Here is an 18031-nt window from a genome sequence, read left to right as displayed (position 1 = left end):
AAGTACTTAGAGAAAACCTGCTCCAGTGCCACTTTGTCCACCACAAATCCCACTTGACCAGACCCGGGATCGGACCCGGGCTGCGAGGGTGGGAAGCCAGCGACTAACCACTTGAGCCATGGCACAACCCGTGGGCTGCAACCTTAGTTTAGATTAGTTTTCAAGAACAAGAGAATAGTTGAAGGGTGCATTTTGTTTGGGTTGTTACTAGGAGAAGGCTGGCCAGGCTTACGTCCGCGAGCACTTTATGTAATATACCCACAGTTCAATAAATCCTCTATATTCTGTAGTATTTGCTCTTTGTGGTTGGAATACACGCTCAGGCAGCCAACTGACATCATCATCACTGAATTATTATGCTACCGCTCGGCCAACGTAATTCAGCCGACCCACCATCATCTTGGGTCACAACAAAAAAAAAATGGTGGAAGAAGTGGGATTGCAGATCTGTGAAGTGAACGAATTCTACAGATTTTAACCAATACAGATAGAGGAAGAACTCCTTGAGCACAACCAGCAAGGTGACCGGTAGCGACCAAGCGCGCTATCGACATTAACAGAGTGGAGGACTGGCAACTGGCGTACATATTGCAGAGTGGGTCATTCCTGAAGGAGGTCATCACCAGAACGATTTCCAACAAAGGGACGTCGATCTACGACGCTTCCAAGAAAGTGTCCATCCAGCAAAGGTGGTTTCCCATTCCTGTGCAGTACCAGGACGATTGCAAGAAAGGGGACATCATTCCAGGACGCGGGCAAAGAGGTGCCTGTCCAGTGGAGGTACTGAGCTATTGCCGACGTGACACCAGTAAACTGGCCAAGAGTCAGTGTCCGAGTCTGCGTTGCCAGAGAGTGTGTCCAGCTTTGCTTAAGAGGCGAGGTGTGAAGACAACAATTGGAGGCGGGAGCAATCTAGTGAACAAGGTAAGTTACTCTTGCCAACCTGTTCCTCCTATCCATGTCTGTACACCTGAAAAATGACTGACAAATATATAAGTGTCAGTGATGCTTTCAATTTGGTAGCTGAACCGTTTAGCGGTGACAAACACAAATTGAAAGAGTTTTGCGAAAATGTCGATGCAGCTTTTGGGCTAATTGACTAAATATGATCTATTTTACAAGTAGTACACACTCGTATAACAGGCGAGGCAAAGGCAAAACTGCTTGTTCAGCAAGATACCGATGATTGGGCTAGTGTTAAGGCCGTACTGAAGGAGCATATGCTACTAGGAAAACCTTAGATTTTTACGCCTGCGCCATGTTCAATGCCCAACAAGCAAAACATGGAAGAGTAGCTGCATGGTGCAGTAGGCTTGACCAGTTGAGTTCAGACTTTACAGAGACACGGCTATAGAAGGTGCGACTTCATCTGAAATGTGCAGTATGAATGAATGAATGAATGCATAAGGGGTGAGCCTTCTTGGCCCTAGCACCGTGACCACAGTGATCTATTGTGCCTCACCTTATGATTATCCCCTCAACAATCCTGCGATTCGAATGAGAGGTGCCTGCTTGAACACTGGGATCATGGGTTCGAATCCCATTCCATGAATGGATGTCTGTGTGCGTTTATTCTGATTGTGTTGTTCTGTGTAGGTAGCAGCCTTGCAACTGGCTTATCCCCCATCAGTGGAGTCCTACTGACTATAGATTAAGCAACTGAAAAAGTGGCCAAGGTCCACAATGGCTGTAGAGCCATAGATAGATAAATAGACAGACAGACATGCACTATCATAATTTGTTTTTGCACATTTTCCTGTTGCCTCCTGTTGACAGCCCCTGAGCTCAGGTACACACAGACAGAGCTGTATTTATATTGAGATAGGTTTTCCAGTGATTGAAGCTAGGTCTTTCTAACAGACCCAACAGTAGATATCTCCCATGTGCCCTCGCATGAGGATGGCAACAGATCCAACATAGTTTTTATGTTCTTCTGAATATCAGCAAGTCCAAAAACCCAGTAATTCCATGACATCATAAGAACCCTTTAATATCTACTTATGTGCTGATTCAGTTTTTGAATCATTGACTGACTGTCTTGAAATTTGGTATGAAAATTATGCCATTAGAGGTTACACTAATGTCACTCTTCATAATTTCATAAAATCAGTGTTAACTTGGTGGATATGGAAACTTGTGATGTTGAAGCAACACTGCCACACTTAATTTTGGGTCCTGAAGTGGTGTATGGTAATACATCTGCGAAGAACAGGCAACTTTATTGCATAATTTTTAATAGAATGTAAAGTAGCAATGTGGCAGCTGTGCAAAAAAAAAGTTTTGTTCCCTTTCAGTATGATGGTGATAAATAATGAACTATTGTAGCTGGGCATCTGGAATTTGGTATAAAGGTACATCATAAACATCTCTACACTTAATATGTGAATATTGCAAGTTAACAATTACAAATATGGCTGAGATGCTATGAATGTTTGTCACATCAGTTGTGTGAGCTTTATTTCTTAGATCTTATCAGACCTGAGCAGGCATCTCACTGTTAGACATGACAAGATATAGGACTTGTGTTTAGCACAAGATATATTTCACAACATTTTTAGCCTTCTGCTACACGTGGAATTTTTCATGATAGGTATCTAGAAACTGTTCACAAGTTGTACGAGTTCATTCCAAGAATGATTGTGACTATAGTGAAGACAAAAGGTAGTCAAACACCATATTACTAGAGAAATGTGTACAGTATCTGTAGTGTTTACATTATTTTGTCCAACCCCTGTACACTGTAGAAGAAATCTGAATTTAGGTGAATAAAATTAGCTTAAAAAAAAAAAAGAGGACAGAAATGTAAACTAAGAAGAAATGATTATCAATTACTGAGCTTTTCTTTTTTTACTGCACATTCTACTTCATTTCCTTGCAAAAAAAATGTTTTGGTGAAAATGTCTGTCACAGTCAGAAATTGAAACGGTTATTGTCCTACAATACCATATCCTCCCATCTGATATCTCAGTCTTCTGATTTGCATAAATGGAAGTCTTAGGGCCACAAGCCTTTCACTTATACAGTCCAGTGGAGGCAAATGCATTGGATAGGGAGAACACGTAAAGCCGTTACTGCTTGATATACCAGATACTTGATCTCTATCTAGTGTTGCTGTACACGTCACACATTCGGTCTCTCAGTCTGTTATCTTCACTACTCTTACAATCTTTTGGCCAACAGTGTAAAAATCACCTCTTCCAACAGTAGAGTTACTGTGTTCGTCTGTTGCTCTGCCTTTTACGGTTCATTGCCATGGATATCTCTTCAACAGTTGAATTTATACTGTGTGTATTGAAACCCTAACTGTAACCGTCCTTACCTCACCTTCACTCCCCCCCTTGTTGATTGGTTAGTCACGCGTTGTTCGTCGCTCCTCTCCTTCTTTCTTCTTCTTCTTCTTCTTCTTCTTAGGTTGGGCGCCAGTAAGCTCAGGTGGTGTCGGCTTACAATAGTCGGAGGTTTATTTTGGAAAGGGGGTAAAGGTGATAGTCAGCTAGTTCAGCTGTGGGTAGAGCTGGGATCCTTCTCAGAGCGTTTGCTAGGGCCTCGCTTAGGACGGGGAGGGAAGTAGTTGGTTCAATGCTAATTAACACTTAAACACTGTGACCATTTATTGCGATCAGCACTTCCCTTCACCTGATGGCACACACAGTCAATACAAAGGATGCTTATATGTAGGTCCTGTCTAGCACAGTCCTGGTATAACGGACGTTATTATCACAATTTACACTTTCTTTAGCACTCTGAACTTGGTTATACAGAACAGCGAAAAACACAGATTTGTTCCGAATTATTTACGAGTAGCAGGCACTTGCGACCGTTTGGCAACTGTTTGTCAACTAACTTGTGACTCTTTGTCTCAAAACACTGAGGTCCCCTGGACGTCAGTTCCTCTGCTAAGTCACTCCCCTTAATTCCACTGATTGGGTAATTTTGAGAACTGGGGTTTACACAATTTCTGAATCTCCAATCAGCTAGCTGCAATTTGGGGCTTTGAACCTTAAAGTCCTAACATCGTTTTTGACAGTACACTGACAGATAACCTGCTTGGCGTGGGCTTCAAAACCGCCTACTTTTAAGTTACGACGTGCAGGACCTGTCAGTGATCGAATTCTCAAAGTTTGCCGCCGTGCTACTCACAAACAAAATTTCTCAGAAAAAGCCACAGGGGGTGTTTCCTGTGTAACATCAAGATTTGGAATAAGTCCATTCCTGAAAACAAGAATGTGACTATGTCCCACTGGCTTTGGTATTACTTGTTACCTGCACTTAATTTTTATTACCGGTTATTCCAATTATTAAATTTGTGAGTGACAGTGGAGCGGTTACATAACAACCTAGTTCTATAGCTGCCTGTTACCTAGATGTGTTTATCGAGCTGCTGTCTAGACATGTTACAGTATTTCACTCGCAATATGTCCAGATACATCTCTTACGGTTTAGCCATGGCAGAAGTTGAAAGTGTACTCCTCTAATCTTTAGGCCAACTGTGTAGAAATCACCTCTCCAAACAGTCGAGTAAATGTGTTCGTCTGTTGCTCTGCCTTTTATGGTTAGTGGTTGTGGATATCTCTTCAGAAGTTAAATTTATACTGCATGCATGGAAACCCTAGCAACTGAATTTTAGTTCTTCTGACAGTAGAGTTATTACATTTGTCCATTATGTAAGAGATGTGTTTATCTAGCCTTTGCCTAGACTTATTAGTTATTTCAGTATTTCGCAAGTGTTACACTGAGTGTCACGGCTTCATCCATTTGCACCCTTGTATAGTAAAGTTTTCAATGTTAAAATCATTAGAAGTGTTTTCTGTGCTCATGGATATATTTACATCATTCAGAAACATCACTGTGTGTGTATATCTGGACTCCATTAATAGGTACAAATGTAGATGGATGGTTACTAAGTGTAAAATGAAGTATAATTTTTAAATTTTATGCTTGTATTTTATTTTATTTCACTTTATATACATGAAGTTACGAAGTACAGAGCAAGATAATTAGCACCATTAAAATGAAACTCTTATATGGACATCTCTGTGGTCTAGTGGTCAGAGTTAACTGGCTACAGATCCAGAGGTCCCGGGTTCGATGCCTGGCACTACCAGATTTTATGCGGAGTAATGTGTCTGAAACAGGGTCCACTCAGCCTCATGAGAATAATTGAGGAGCTATTTCAGGGAAATAGCGGCTCCAGTCTAGAAAACCGAGATTAACGGCCATGGAGATTCGTTGCGCTGACCATGCAACACCCTCTATCCGCTAAAGTTGGCACTAATTTCGCTGACAAGCGGCAGTCACTCGGTCGGTATAGTTTGCTTGCGGACTCAAGCCACAGAGTGGCAACACTACACAGCCTGGCAGCTGGTTCTGCACTCCACTTCTGCACATTATAGCTAGTATAAAGTGGTGTCAGACCTTGGCACGTGTATTGTAGAACATCACTGTATCATCAAATTCCTACTGAACAACAAAGTGAAACCAGTTGTACATTAAATGCACAGTGTGGGCAAGAGACCCAGTCATGTATAAATATGTATGATTCAGTACAATATGTTTTCTGAAGGCTGTAGAAAGTTTTAAACCTGCATGCTCACCTTCAGCAAACAGCGATATATGATGTAAACATTTGCCACAGTGAAAAGCTTATTTTGGAAAATATGTTAAATTACATTGCCTTATATTGCATGCAGCAGTGACATAAGTGTTGTAAGTTTTGAAACAATTCTCCATGAACACTTGCAAAAAAATGTGTGCCTGGTGGGTCCCAAATATATTAACATATGACCAGAAGGCACAAACTGTTACAATACCTGCCAACCATAAACATCTCTCCTGGCTTAAATTGGTGGGAAACACATTCCTAGAGTGAACAGTGACCTGTGATGAGATGTGGGTGCACTACTTCACAAAATCAAAGTGGTTCAGCATGGAATGTGATCTCTAGGGATCAAAAATATTCAGAACACAAATGTCAGCTGGCAAGATAATGATGAGATGTTTTGGGACTACGAAGGGGTGATTCATGTTGATTTTCTTCCACATTATGTAACAATTAATGCACAGCATTACAGTAACTTGCTTTGAAGTGATGTGGACCAAGTAATTTGGAAGAACAGACCTAGAAAACTGTCAAAACAGGAAGCATCCTACTGCATGACACTGCTCATCCACATACAGCAATTTGATGAAGGTGACAGTGACAACAGTGGGCTGGGAAATCGTGAACCACACTCTGTACAGCCCTGACTTAGCTCCCAGTGACTTTCACTTCTTTGAACCAACGAAGATGCACCTGGGAGGTTAGAGAGTTCAAACTGATGATGAACTCATATGCAGTGTCCTGAACTGGCTACAGTACCAGGAGAAAACATTTCATATTGCTAGCATTATTAATTTGCCAGGATGGTGGATAAAATGTGTCTGTGTAAAGGAAGATTATATTGAAAAGGAGTGAGAGTTTGGCAATTCTGGCATTTATTCTTGTAAAAAATAATGTCTGGGTCAACCCTCAACCATCCTCATAATCTAATTTATCATATGGACCAAAGATTTTAATTGCATTTCTGTGTCTGATGGATTTTAAATACAGTTTGCCTAAAAGAATTTTGATCACAACCAGGTCAGAAAATCAGATGCAAGTTTTCACCAGCAACTTCTGACACAAGTTTCATAATATGCTAACAGAAAAAAGTAAGGAGTTTATTTACTGAATCACTGCACTTCCAAAGTTTTCCTTTCTTTCTCTTCCTCATACTATTTTTTTCTTCTTCTTAGAATAACTCGCAAAGTACTCTTCATGAGCAATATCCACCATCTGTGTCTCCTCTGTAGAAGTAACTTTAGATGGAATGCCTTTCCATTTCTTCTGCTTTCTCTTTTTTGCTCCATTACCTAGTGAAGGCATGTTTTGGTGTTCTTGCTTCATGTTTTCCATTCCTTCACATAATTTGTGATCTTCAGTTTCACTTCTTGGCTTTTTGTACTTTTTTTCCTTTCTGAACACTGCACATTCATTTCCAGGTGTATTTAGCTGATTTGTTGGAGCAACATTCCGAGTTCCAACTGTAGCAGCAGAACATAAGTTTACTTTCTCAGATTTTGTAACTCCATTATGAGTTTTATTAATAGCTGAATGAAGAAATTCACTTTGAAGATGAGATATCTGAATATTTATTGTTTGCGCTGAATCTTCTTTGTCAGGTCTTTTAGATTTTTTCTTCTTTTTAATTTCCTTTTCCACCTCTTCTGGTTGCAGGAATTTATTATATTTATGCCGTGATTGATCTTGTGAAGAACTAATATCATCACTATCTGTCAAGTTTACCCTGTTTTGTTTTAGTATCTTTTTCTTGCCCTCTTTTGTGCAAGCTAACAGCTGCTTCTCCTGTTCTTCTATTCGTGCCAGTTTTCCATTTAGTTTCAGGCCATGTCTTGCACCCCTGGAAACATTTAAAATTATTTAGTTACACAATTGTAAATGTTTCAACCACACATTTGTTCTTTTTAGAAAATACTGAATAATATAAGTTTATGGCACAGTTTTTAAAAACTGCAATGGTTTTTAACCTCTTGCTTGCTTTCTCTCACATGTTCATACATTTCTATAAATGCATTTGAACACAAAGAATTAAATTAATTGACAAATACTACATTATATATGATAATTAGATATCTGTTGTATTATGCTCTGAAGGCTGCATCTGCAGATTGGCTCGATGATTTTAGCCGGGGTTTTGCTTAAATTANTATATGATAATTAGATATCTGTTGTATTATGCTCTGAAGGCTGCATTTGCAGATGAGAGCTCACAGCAACAGTAATTTGTGGAGATATATTTTGCTCTGAAAGTAATGGATGCTTCATTACAAAGCTACTGCATCAATATTTTACTTTCTAGGAAGTTTGAACAATTTCACTTACTTGTGTGCAGTGCGGCCACCACATATTCTGAATAGATCATCATCTGTTAAGCTCTGAGCATTTGCAACAGGGTCTTTCTGCTCAGGTACTTCTAGTATGTTTTCAGTTATTCTTACCACTTGTCCTTGTGTCAATGTAGATGTCTGAATTGTCCAAGGTCAGAATTTATTTATTTATTTATTTATGGTTTATTTAATGATGCAGATTAGTCATTCAGATTAATCTACGCTACAGCAACTTTATGCCAGCAGGCAGCTGATGGAAAGGCAGTTGCAGCACTTATTCAAGAACCCTGGATATACAGGGGCCAAATAAAGAGCTTTAACTAATTCTGGGAGACCAATTTATTCTGTTGCACCTGAAAATAATGCAAGATCCTTCCAGGAATCATATTAATGCCTTACCTTTGTTGGAGTTCTGTTCTAGGGATGTAACAACAGTGAGAATAATACACACATATGGTGGAGGCTGTGAGGAACTTTCTGTTGTTTCAGCCTACCTTCTATATAATTCAGATGAACCAGCACCAACCAAGGAAGTGAGGGACATCACTGACTACTCTACAGCTGGAAAAAGCGACTCATCATTGGGTGCAATGCCAACGCACACCAGACTTATGAGGATCATAGCAAAACAGGCGACCAATAAGGTTAGCACTATTAAGCTACCTAACAGTCATTTACTCAAATGGGAAAAGATACACTGAAAGAGTTGTTCAGAGTTTATTTTTCTGATTCAAAGCTGACTGATGATTTACAAGTAGATGATGATGGACAGGGTCAGCTGAACCTGGGCATATGAGGACGCATAACGAACAGGGGAGACGGGAACCTGGCTAAACATGTGTTCAATCAATCAAAAATTAGATGGGCACTAGGTACACTCAAACCATTTATGTCTGCAGGAAAAGATGGAATTGTACTGGCACTCTTGCAGCAAGGGATGGAACTTTTAGTCCCAAACCTATGCCGCATATTTAGAGCTTGTACGGTGCATGCAACAAGCCGGAAGGTCACGGGTTCAAGTCTCGATGAGGTCATTGAATTTTTTCAATTGATTTAATCCTTCCAACCGCACTATGGCCCTGGGGTTCACTCCGCCTCTAACAGAAATGAGTACCAGGAATTAATTAAATAATTTTCCTGCGGAGTAAAGCATGGCCAGTGCGTAAGGCTGACAACCTTACTGCCATCTTTGAGTCGATTGTCTAAATAATGTGGGACCCTTGTCTCACAACCCTATGGGCCTTCACAGCCTGGTACAGGGATAGCTTCCCCCCCCCCTTTTTGTGGTGCATGGATTTATCCCTATGGCCTGGAGGCAAGTTAAAGTGACATTTATTCCAAAGCCTGGGAAACTTGATTATAACAAGGCTAAGGTTTATCGTCCTATCAGCCTCTCATCTTTCTTTTTGAAGAAGATGGAGATACTAGTGGATAGGCACATTGCATAATGTAGTAACATGCACAGAAAATGCTACTGAATACAAGGATATTGCCCTTGGAGCATTCGTTGACATAGAGGGAGATTTCGATAGAACCTCATTTGATGCAATAAAACCGGCTGCTGAAAGGCATGGCATTGAGCTCTCAATATGCTGATGGATCTGTGATATGCTGCAAAGCAGGAATATAAGTGCTACATTGTTGGAAGTGACCCTGGGGGTGGCTGTGGCCAGAGGGTGTCTGCAGGGAGGGATGCTTTTGCTTCTGCTGTGGCGCCTGGTCATGGATGAACTTTGGGGACTCAACAGTAATGGCTATTACACAGTAAGCTATACTGATGACATAGCGATCGTAATCAACGGGAAATTCCCTCAGACTGGGTCAGAGGTCTTACACACAGCCCTGTGTGCAGCTCAACAGTGGTGCAAAAGAATGAAGTTGTCTGTCAACCCAAATAAGATGGTAGTTATGCCCTTTACTAGGAAGAGAAACACAGAGGGCGTCAAGGAGCCAATCCTCTTCAGTAAAATGATCCGGCTATGCGGTGAAGTCAAGTACTTTGAAAAATATTAGACAAAGGACTGAAATGGAAAAAACGGCTCGATAAGGTTATCAAAAGGGGCTATAAGATCTTCTGAAAATGCAGAGGCACATTTGGGAAAACTTGGGGACTGAAAACCAAAGGTGATATACTGGATATACACTGCTGTGGTAAGACCTATGGTTACCTATGCTGCCACTATATAGCGGCCCAGAGTTAAAACACTTAGCAAATTGCAAAGGATGGCCTCCTTGGGAATTACAGCAGCAATGAGAACAGCTCCAACAGCTACAATGGAAGTCCTCCTTGGACTACCCCCACTACACTTGTAGGTGGAAGAGGAGGCCAAGGTAGGAAATTACAGACTATGTTATAACGATCAGCAGAAACCAAAATCTGAAGGTTTTGGACTCAGAACATGAAACAGGAACCCATTCAACAGATGGAGTCTGATAAAATGATACTGAGACATGTCTATGATAAACCATTCATGATCAGATTCCCTGATAGAAGTGAATGGAAAAGGTGAAAGGGGGACTAATCAGGTATACAGATGGTTCAAAGACCAAAAAAGTTACTGGAGCTGTGGTGTATTGCTATGGGAAAAGGTGGAAAATTAATTTTAGCTTAGGGCAGTACACAACAGTATTCCAGGCAGATGTGCATGCCATTAAGGCATGTACAGTTGAGAATCTAGATAGAAACTATAAAATAGGAACATCTGTATTCTATCAGACAATCGAGCTGCTATTAAAGCACTTGGTACATGCCACATCACCTCAGAACTGGTCTAGGACTGCCACCAGTACCTCATACAACTGGCCAAACATGACAGAGTTCAACTGATATGAGTGCCAGGTCATGAGGGCATTGCTGGTAATGAACCAGATCAGCTGGCAAGAACAGGATCTGAACATCCGTTTGCAGCGTCTCAACTGGAGCTGCCAAGAAAGCGGTCAGGGACCGGATGAACAGAACCCCCCCCCCAAAAAAAAAAACACTGGGAAGCCATAACTGGACTCAAGCAGGCAAAGGGATCTACATCGGGACCCTCTGCCAGAAGAACAAAGGGTCTGTTGAAGGTAAACAGACCAATTAAGATGGGTGATAGCACTATTTACAGGACACTGTCACCTAAAAGGACACCTTTTCAAACTGGGATTGAGAGATGATCCCACTTGTGAAAGATGCCTAGAAGAGGCTGAATCAGCCATACATATCCTATGTGATTGTGACGCCATAAGATTTCACCACCTGGGCCAGTTCTGTATGGAACCAAGTGACTACTACTATGACAAAGTCATACATTTCATTCAAAGTGTAGGANCACCTGGGCCAGTTCTTTATGGAACCAAGTGACTACTACTATGACACCCCGATAAACAAAGTCGTACATTTCATTCAAAGTGTAGGATTAATAAAGGGTTAATGAAAGGGGAAGCATAATAGATCATTGATTGTTGTGGTGCAAGGGCAGGATTATTATGGCACACCCCTCATACTCGTACATTCATTCATTCAAATGTTCATTCATTTTCTTTGACCTACCTTAAGGAATGTTCCATATTCCAGAGGGTTTTTGACAGTTTTCACTGCATATTTTGTGGTATTTATAGCTACACTTTCTTGCTGTAATTTTACATCAACTCCATCCTGAAATGTATAAACTCATGTAAGAAGTAACTTTATTGTCCTAGTGTCATCCCTTTTCAGCCTTGTTTCCTTAGTTTATGAGGAGAGACAAACTTGCCATCATGCTGAGCTGTGCAACAGCTCAGAGGATGTACTGTGGACTATCTGCAAGAGCTTGGTACCTTGTCCTTCTATCTCTTTCCATTTATTTCCATAGTTTGTTTCCCTACATCCTCTTTCTCTCTACCTATTAGCATGTTTACCTTCATGCATGTCTCAAGCCCCTGTACCATTCTGGTGCCAAGGCTTGTAATGAACCATACCTCGATATCAGAGATGGTTGGAGATCTCCAGAGAGGGAGACTCGACTCTACCAGCTGCACAGACTTGGTTAAATTCTGTTCAGCAGCAGTGACCCACCAATGGAAGCTGTGCCATACTTTCAACTCATTTCATTTCATTCATTGATTTGTTCAATAACACGTTCAGTATCAAGACCATATACTTTCAGGGAATCTGTGCTAGATTGACTTTTCATACATGACAGAACTCTCTTGAGGTACTTTTTAATAATGTATTTCTGCTTTATCTTGCTTTTGTTATCATTACTGTCTGTGTCAAATCTGTGATGTGATTATGGATCTCTCTGCCGTGTAGCCATCATATGAATACACATCTGTACGCCTTGTTACAAAGCGCCTATTTATGAACCTTACATGATTTATATTTTCCTTGGTGAATAAGATGAGGGACAGTAGTAAATGACAAGATTAAATGAGGCGGTGGTGGTGGCGGCAGCGGCAGAGTTTGTTATAGTCAAAGCAGACTTGAATGTCAGGATGTGTGGTATGAGTTTCTCATGGCAGCAACTAGGAAAAGTACTCTGGGGCTGTGTAGTCTGGTAGAACCTTTCCTCACTCACAGGTGTAGTCCCAAAATAAAAATGCTAGGGGCAGCCTGGTATACATTTCCAGGTTGAGAGAAACAGGCATGAATTGTATGAAACTAATGTCATTGTTACCTAACACTAGCTTTACACTTCTAAATGTAGATATGAATGATAAACAACTAATGAATCCACATAATTAAAGATTGATGCTTACACCTCAGACAGAGAGATCAGAAATTAAACAAGCTATAAGTCCTTACATTTCCCTTGTATATAAGACTTTTAATAAAAAGTTTCTTTCAAGCATTTTTGTGAATATTGTAGATGAAATATTTATACTTCATTTTCCCTGCATGCCATCATAGGTGGTGGAGCATTCCAAATCAAAGGCAAGCACAGAAATGAATATGATACTGTTCGAATTTATAATTAATCTAGAGCAATTGTTTCAACGAGATTTCAAAAGGGATTTTCATTTAAAAGGAAGTAATGAATTTAATCACACCTAATATGTTTAAAAAGTACTGAAAAATATGAACTTTCTTTGGTACACCTTGGCAACTGCTCTTGTATCTGAATGTGTGATTATGGCATGCTTGTTTGCCTTGTCTTGCATTGTATTTAATTTCATTATTGATAACTATCAGGAAGTTTTAACAACAGAGCAATTGTGTACTATGTCTGACTTTCATAATACATATTTTTTCTAAGATTCCAGAGGGTCATACTCTGTATTTTATGGATGTGAGTTCACACCCCATTCCTCTTAGGTGATGTCATGTGTTTGATATCATTTTAATGGAAGCACCAGGGTGCCCCAACCTAGCACTAAAAAAAACAAACAAAAAGTGCAAGTGTGTTGCCATGGACCACCCTGGCTTAACTATAGTTCTGCACTTACTTCAGTTGAAGATACTTGGATATTTTTTGCTGCTTTATTAAAAGCATGTTCCCACCAGTGGTATGTGAACTGCTCAGAAGCATCATGACCAACTCCTCGGGTATCAAATTTCAGTTTTGGTTTCAGTGCCTCTGTAATTCCTGATTCATTTCGCCCAAGGCCTTTACCTGTAACAAGAAATACAAATTTCCATGAATGTCTGAAATTAATATTTCATTAGACAAAACTAAGTATTCTAATCCTCTGGTATTTTACCTAAAAGTTCATCAGCTTTCACAAAAGCCAATACCAGATGATTCCAGTTGATATTACTAAAAATGCACTTCTTTAGGACTGGCTTCAGTGTTATGCCTCCTAGTTTATCTTTGTTTTGATGCTGTTGCTTTCTACGATCTTATCCCATCCAGATTCTCTGTATGCTTCTGTTTCATCTGAGTGACACGTCAAACCAATAATGACCTTCATGTTACTGCCTTAAGAAGCAACAGATACAAATCATGAAGGTCCTCATAATACAGTTATCATATTAGAGGCACTTTCCCCCCATGCAATTTCTTTAAGCTACATAAGCTTAGCATAACCTAACCTTACAGATATGGTGTGCTGTCCAAAATTAGAAGTAACAGGAATTCGAAAATAAGCTGCTTTTAACAACAAGGCAAGCAAAGACAACACATCAGTTAGTAATGGCATACTGGCTCACTTTTAGGATTGGGTTAATCTGGATTTATGGCTTCTTAAATGATAATTTATATATATAGTCATTTTAAAACAGCAAAAGTTCCTTGTTATGTCCCAGATGAATTAAGTCAAAGACTGGCATACTATCAGAATTGATTGAACATGCTTAGGTTAAGTTCACATGGGAAATATTTACTATACAGTAAAAAAAAAGTAGCTTTCCCTGTACCTAACTGAGTAAGCACTATGACATGAAGGCGTATAGGGGGGTGGATGTAATATTAATTAAAAGCAACTGCCAGAACACCGAATCGTGACACTGCTGTATAAAAATTATAAATGTGATAATGCATGAAGTTAGGTAGGTTTGGTGTGTGTGGGGCCTATGTTAACTTTTCATTACAGATAATCCTTATGTTTATGCCGAAACAATTTACCGCAAACCGGAATACTGTATAATATAAAACGAAATCAGTATCCTCAGCCGAACGATTTACTCTTAAACAAAGCAAGAATTTATCCACGTGAACTACGTTGTACTTACTTTACCAAGTCTTTAACATCAAATACCGAAAACCATTTCCTTCTGTAAAATATATATATATTATTGTTACAAACCTTCCTTCCAACCATATTTCACTAACTGATTCCGTGCAAAATCCATATCATTTACTGGACTGGACAGAGACTACAGAACACAAAATCTGCAGGCTGAATGCGAAACTCTGCGGGAACTGCCACATGTAAATAAATTATAATTATAATAATGGTTGAAAGCGTTGAACACGTGGAGAAGCGTAAAGAACCGTAAGGAGGCTGTAAGTTTATGAAAGTAAAGACAATGGGTGGAGAAGTATATACAACAAACTAACAGGACGTTTACATATCGTGGTAAGTGCTCTAATATCTTTGACCCACACAAACATTCTCAGGTAATAATATAGCAGAACTGAATGAGTGAGGTTAAGGATGGATTACCGGCTCTAGGTTATAGGTGGTTCCTGCTGCTTGTAGTTATTCTTATCATTACTGTAGCAGAATATGCAGGATGGTTTTGTTAGCTTTCAAGTAGTCCGTAAAACTGACGCTATTTCTATGAACGAATGTTTTACAACTATCACCACTAATACTGCTACTGCTATGTCCATAAACATAACCAACCGTAATATCCAAGAAGCATTACCACATTTTGAGATATGACGCCGTGCAGTCTGGAAGACGCTTTCCTATGTTTCTGAGGAAAGTGCTTCCCAAATCTTCGGGGTACCTGGGTTCTGCATGAGCTTGAGGCATCACATTTCTCCTATGTACCAGACTAGTTGGTGTCTTGTCACAGGAAACAGTAATTTTCATATCACCCAGAGAACCACAGATCTCATTCAATGTATAAAACTCAAATCATTAAATTATTCCATGCAACATTCACTGCTAATCAATCCATAATGTTACTGGTCTGATGTGGCTCACTGCGCAGAGTATCCGAATGCTGATCTGTCCTAGCTACATGATACCCTGTGTAGGTAAATCTGTTCTACCTGATCCTGTACTGTGGAACTCATAACTTTTTGAATAAATCATTCGTGCATGAGGGAGCAATAATACAGTCCACTCATAATAGCTATATTAAGATATTGTTTATGAATAATATGTGTCATCTTGATTCTGTCATCAACTGTTTCATCAAGTCTTATTATGGATTTGATATTTCATTGTAGTGGCTATGAAGAGTACTGTCTTTTGGAATATGACACCAGGTAGACTGGTGAACATTACTAGGCATTTTTGGGGAACATGCTGTCACAACCTTTTGGATTGAAGAGTAAGCCAATCAAGTAACTCTGATGTTGCCAGCTTCTTGCTGGTTTCTTGCCTGGCTCTCTCCTCTGCCATGAAGCTGGAACTTTATATTCCTCTGAAACATCAGTTGACTTTCACGGGACTATGTCACAGAAGAGAGAATTTATCACATCTGTTATTGCAATCACACTATATTTGATACACGTCGTTCTTCTTTATGCTTCCACAGTATATTTGTAACACTGTGAAGTTGTCTGTGCTTTGTGTTTTATTTGTTGTATTATGATTATTAACCAGTCTTTTATTTGGTTAAGTTGACATTCTGCAGCCTGTGTTGCAGGGTCTGTTTGTCACTGCTGATACATGAGCCTTTAAGGATGCATTTCTTTTAGTTATTGTATTGATATAATGTATAATTAAATTATATATAATTGATATAAACTGAACCTTTATGTTCAGTTTCTAGGGATAGGTTTCTATATGTATTCCAAGGTCTCTGTGTATTCTTTTTCATGTTATGTTACTGATGTCCATGAAGTCTTTCATACATCTCTGTATGTACTGTTTTACTCTCTTCAGATTTACCTGTACAGTAACACTGGCATTTATATACTGTGGATTCAGTGCTGTGTGACTGTGGAAAGCGAGTTTGACAGATCTGTGAAGGTCTCTAACAATATGTCATGCCAAGAAGTTACAAGTTGATGATGAAACAATGATGAAAATACTTATTATATATTTAACACTTAATTTTGTTATACTGATCATAAACATACATCAAGGGGATGGAATTTTAATTTGTTTAACTCAAAATTTCATTAATTTCACTTTGTATAAACAGGAACTGCTTGAATGAATGAATGAATGAATGAATGTATGAGGGGTAGGCCTTCTTGGCCCTTGCACCACAACCTACATTGGTCTATTGTGCTTCCCATTTTGATTATCCCCTCAGCAGTCCTGTGCTTCAAATGAAATAGTCACTTGGTTCCATAAAATATCGACCCAAGTGATGTAATCTCAAATAAGCTAAGGCCTCACATTCCCACAGGATATGTGTGGCTGTTTCGTTTTCTTCTTGACACCTCTCACAAGTGGGACTATCACTTAGTCCCAGTTTGAACAGGTGTCCTTTGAGGACTGCTTACTGCAGATTTCTATAAGATGCTGGATATTGACTTAGTAATTTTATACATTTGAAGTATATTGTACATTAATGAAATACTTTCTTTATTGACATTTGTTGTATACAATTTTACTTCCTCTACATTTTTATGTCATTTTCAGAAGAAAAGCAGCAGTATTTCTAGAAATACACTCATTTCAAGATGTTTAACCATGTTTAATTCTTGATTGTTAATATAGCACAAAAGCGTAATATACCAGATACATGAATATAGGGAGTAATTGGTTTCATTCTGTTGCAGTGATCACTGGTACCGCTGCATATTGTCATCAGAACAAGCTCTTTTTCACAAGACATATTTCCATAACACAGGTACGAAAGCTGAGTTGCAACCTTGTAACAGCAATTTAATGTGAGCATTATAGGTAGGGGCTAAAGATATGAAATAACTTTACAGTACAGTGAGCATGCATTTGAATTACTGAGCTTGCAACACACAGTAAGAAGAAGAAAAACAGAGACTTGTATACAGGAATAAATAAATTTAAGGAAGGTTATCAATCAACTAACTTTGTAAAAGATAAGAATGATGATCTGCTTGCAGATTCTCACAACATTTTAAATCGGTGTAACTTCTCTCAGCTATTGAATGTACATGGGGTTAGTGATGTTAGGCAGAAGCAGATATGTGCAGGTGAGACATTACTACCTGAGTCTAGACGTTCTGAGGTTGAAATTGCTGTTGTAAAGTTTAAAAGTTATAAATCACTAGATACTGATCACATTCCAGCAGAACTGATTCAAACAGGAGATCTGTGAACTCATTAATTCTATTTGGAATAAGAAAGAGTAGCCTCAGCAGCAGAAGAAGTCTGTTATTCTTCCAGTATACAAGAAGGGCAATAAAACTGACTGTAGTAATTGTTGAGGCATGTCACTGTTATGAGCATCATATAAAATTTTATCTAATATTTTTCACTCAAGGTTAAGTCCATACATAGATGAAATTATTGGGTATCGGCACTGTGGGTTTCAGCATAACAGTTCAGGTACTGATCAGGTTTTTGCATTTGTCAGATCTGGAAAAAAAAATGGAGT

The 18031-nt window shown here is 39.2% G+C and overlaps 2 protein-coding genes across 3 annotated transcripts in view; one reads left to right on the top strand and one right to left on the bottom strand.

The window, feature by feature from the left end:
- Window positions 1–5263: 5263 nt before the first annotated feature.
- Window positions 5264–14766, bottom strand: LOC111870205 (G patch domain-containing protein 4). The gene is made up of 5 exons (XM_023862300.2): window positions 14629–14766; window positions 13330–13496; window positions 11456–11560; window positions 7922–8064; window positions 5264–7439 (listed from the first exon to the last, which is right to left on the bottom strand). The coding sequence occupies exons 1-5, from the start codon at window positions 14672–14674 to the stop codon at window positions 6749–6751; spliced, it is 1152 nt and encodes a 383-aa protein (XP_023718068.1). The 5' UTR covers window positions 14675–14766; the 3' UTR covers window positions 5264–6748.
- Window positions 14295–18031, top strand: part of LOC111870204 (probable inactive tRNA-specific adenosine deaminase-like protein 3) — a 41169-nt gene continuing 37432 nt past the window's right edge. Inside the window, exons 1-2 of one of the 2 annotated variants that reach the window (XM_023862299.2) lie at window positions 14295–14371; window positions 17235–17305. The gene's annotated coding sequence lies outside the window, so the exon portion shown is untranslated. Of the gene's footprint in view, window positions 14372–14814; window positions 14902–17234; window positions 17306–18031 lie in introns of those variants that run through there. The other variant, XM_023862298.2, reaches the window with a different exon arrangement.

Source organism: Cryptotermes secundus, unplaced genomic scaffold (assembly GCF_002891405.2).
Source record: "Cryptotermes secundus unplaced genomic scaffold, Csec_1.0 scaffold1182, whole genome shotgun sequence".
Taxonomy (NCBI): Eukaryota; Metazoa; Arthropoda; class Insecta; order Blattodea; family Kalotermitidae; genus Cryptotermes; species Cryptotermes secundus.
Note: the sequence above shows the minus strand (reverse complement) of the source record. Positions and strands in the feature narration are given on the sequence as shown.

Excerpts from the sequence above, each read along its gene's own strand:
- LOC111870205 (XM_023862300.2), bottom strand. The coding sequence starts at position 14,674 with ATGGATTTTGCACGGAATCAGTTAGTGAAATATGGTTGGAAGGAAG. Across the intron at positions 13,497-14,628 it reads GAAATATGGTTGGAAGGAAG|GTAAAGGCCTTGGGCGAAAT; the intron begins GTTTGTAACAAT and ends TTCTTGTTACAG. Across the intron at positions 11,561-13,329 it reads TCCAAGTATCTTCAACTGAA|GATGGAGTTGATGTAAAATT; the intron begins GTAAGTGCAGAA and ends TATACATTTCAG.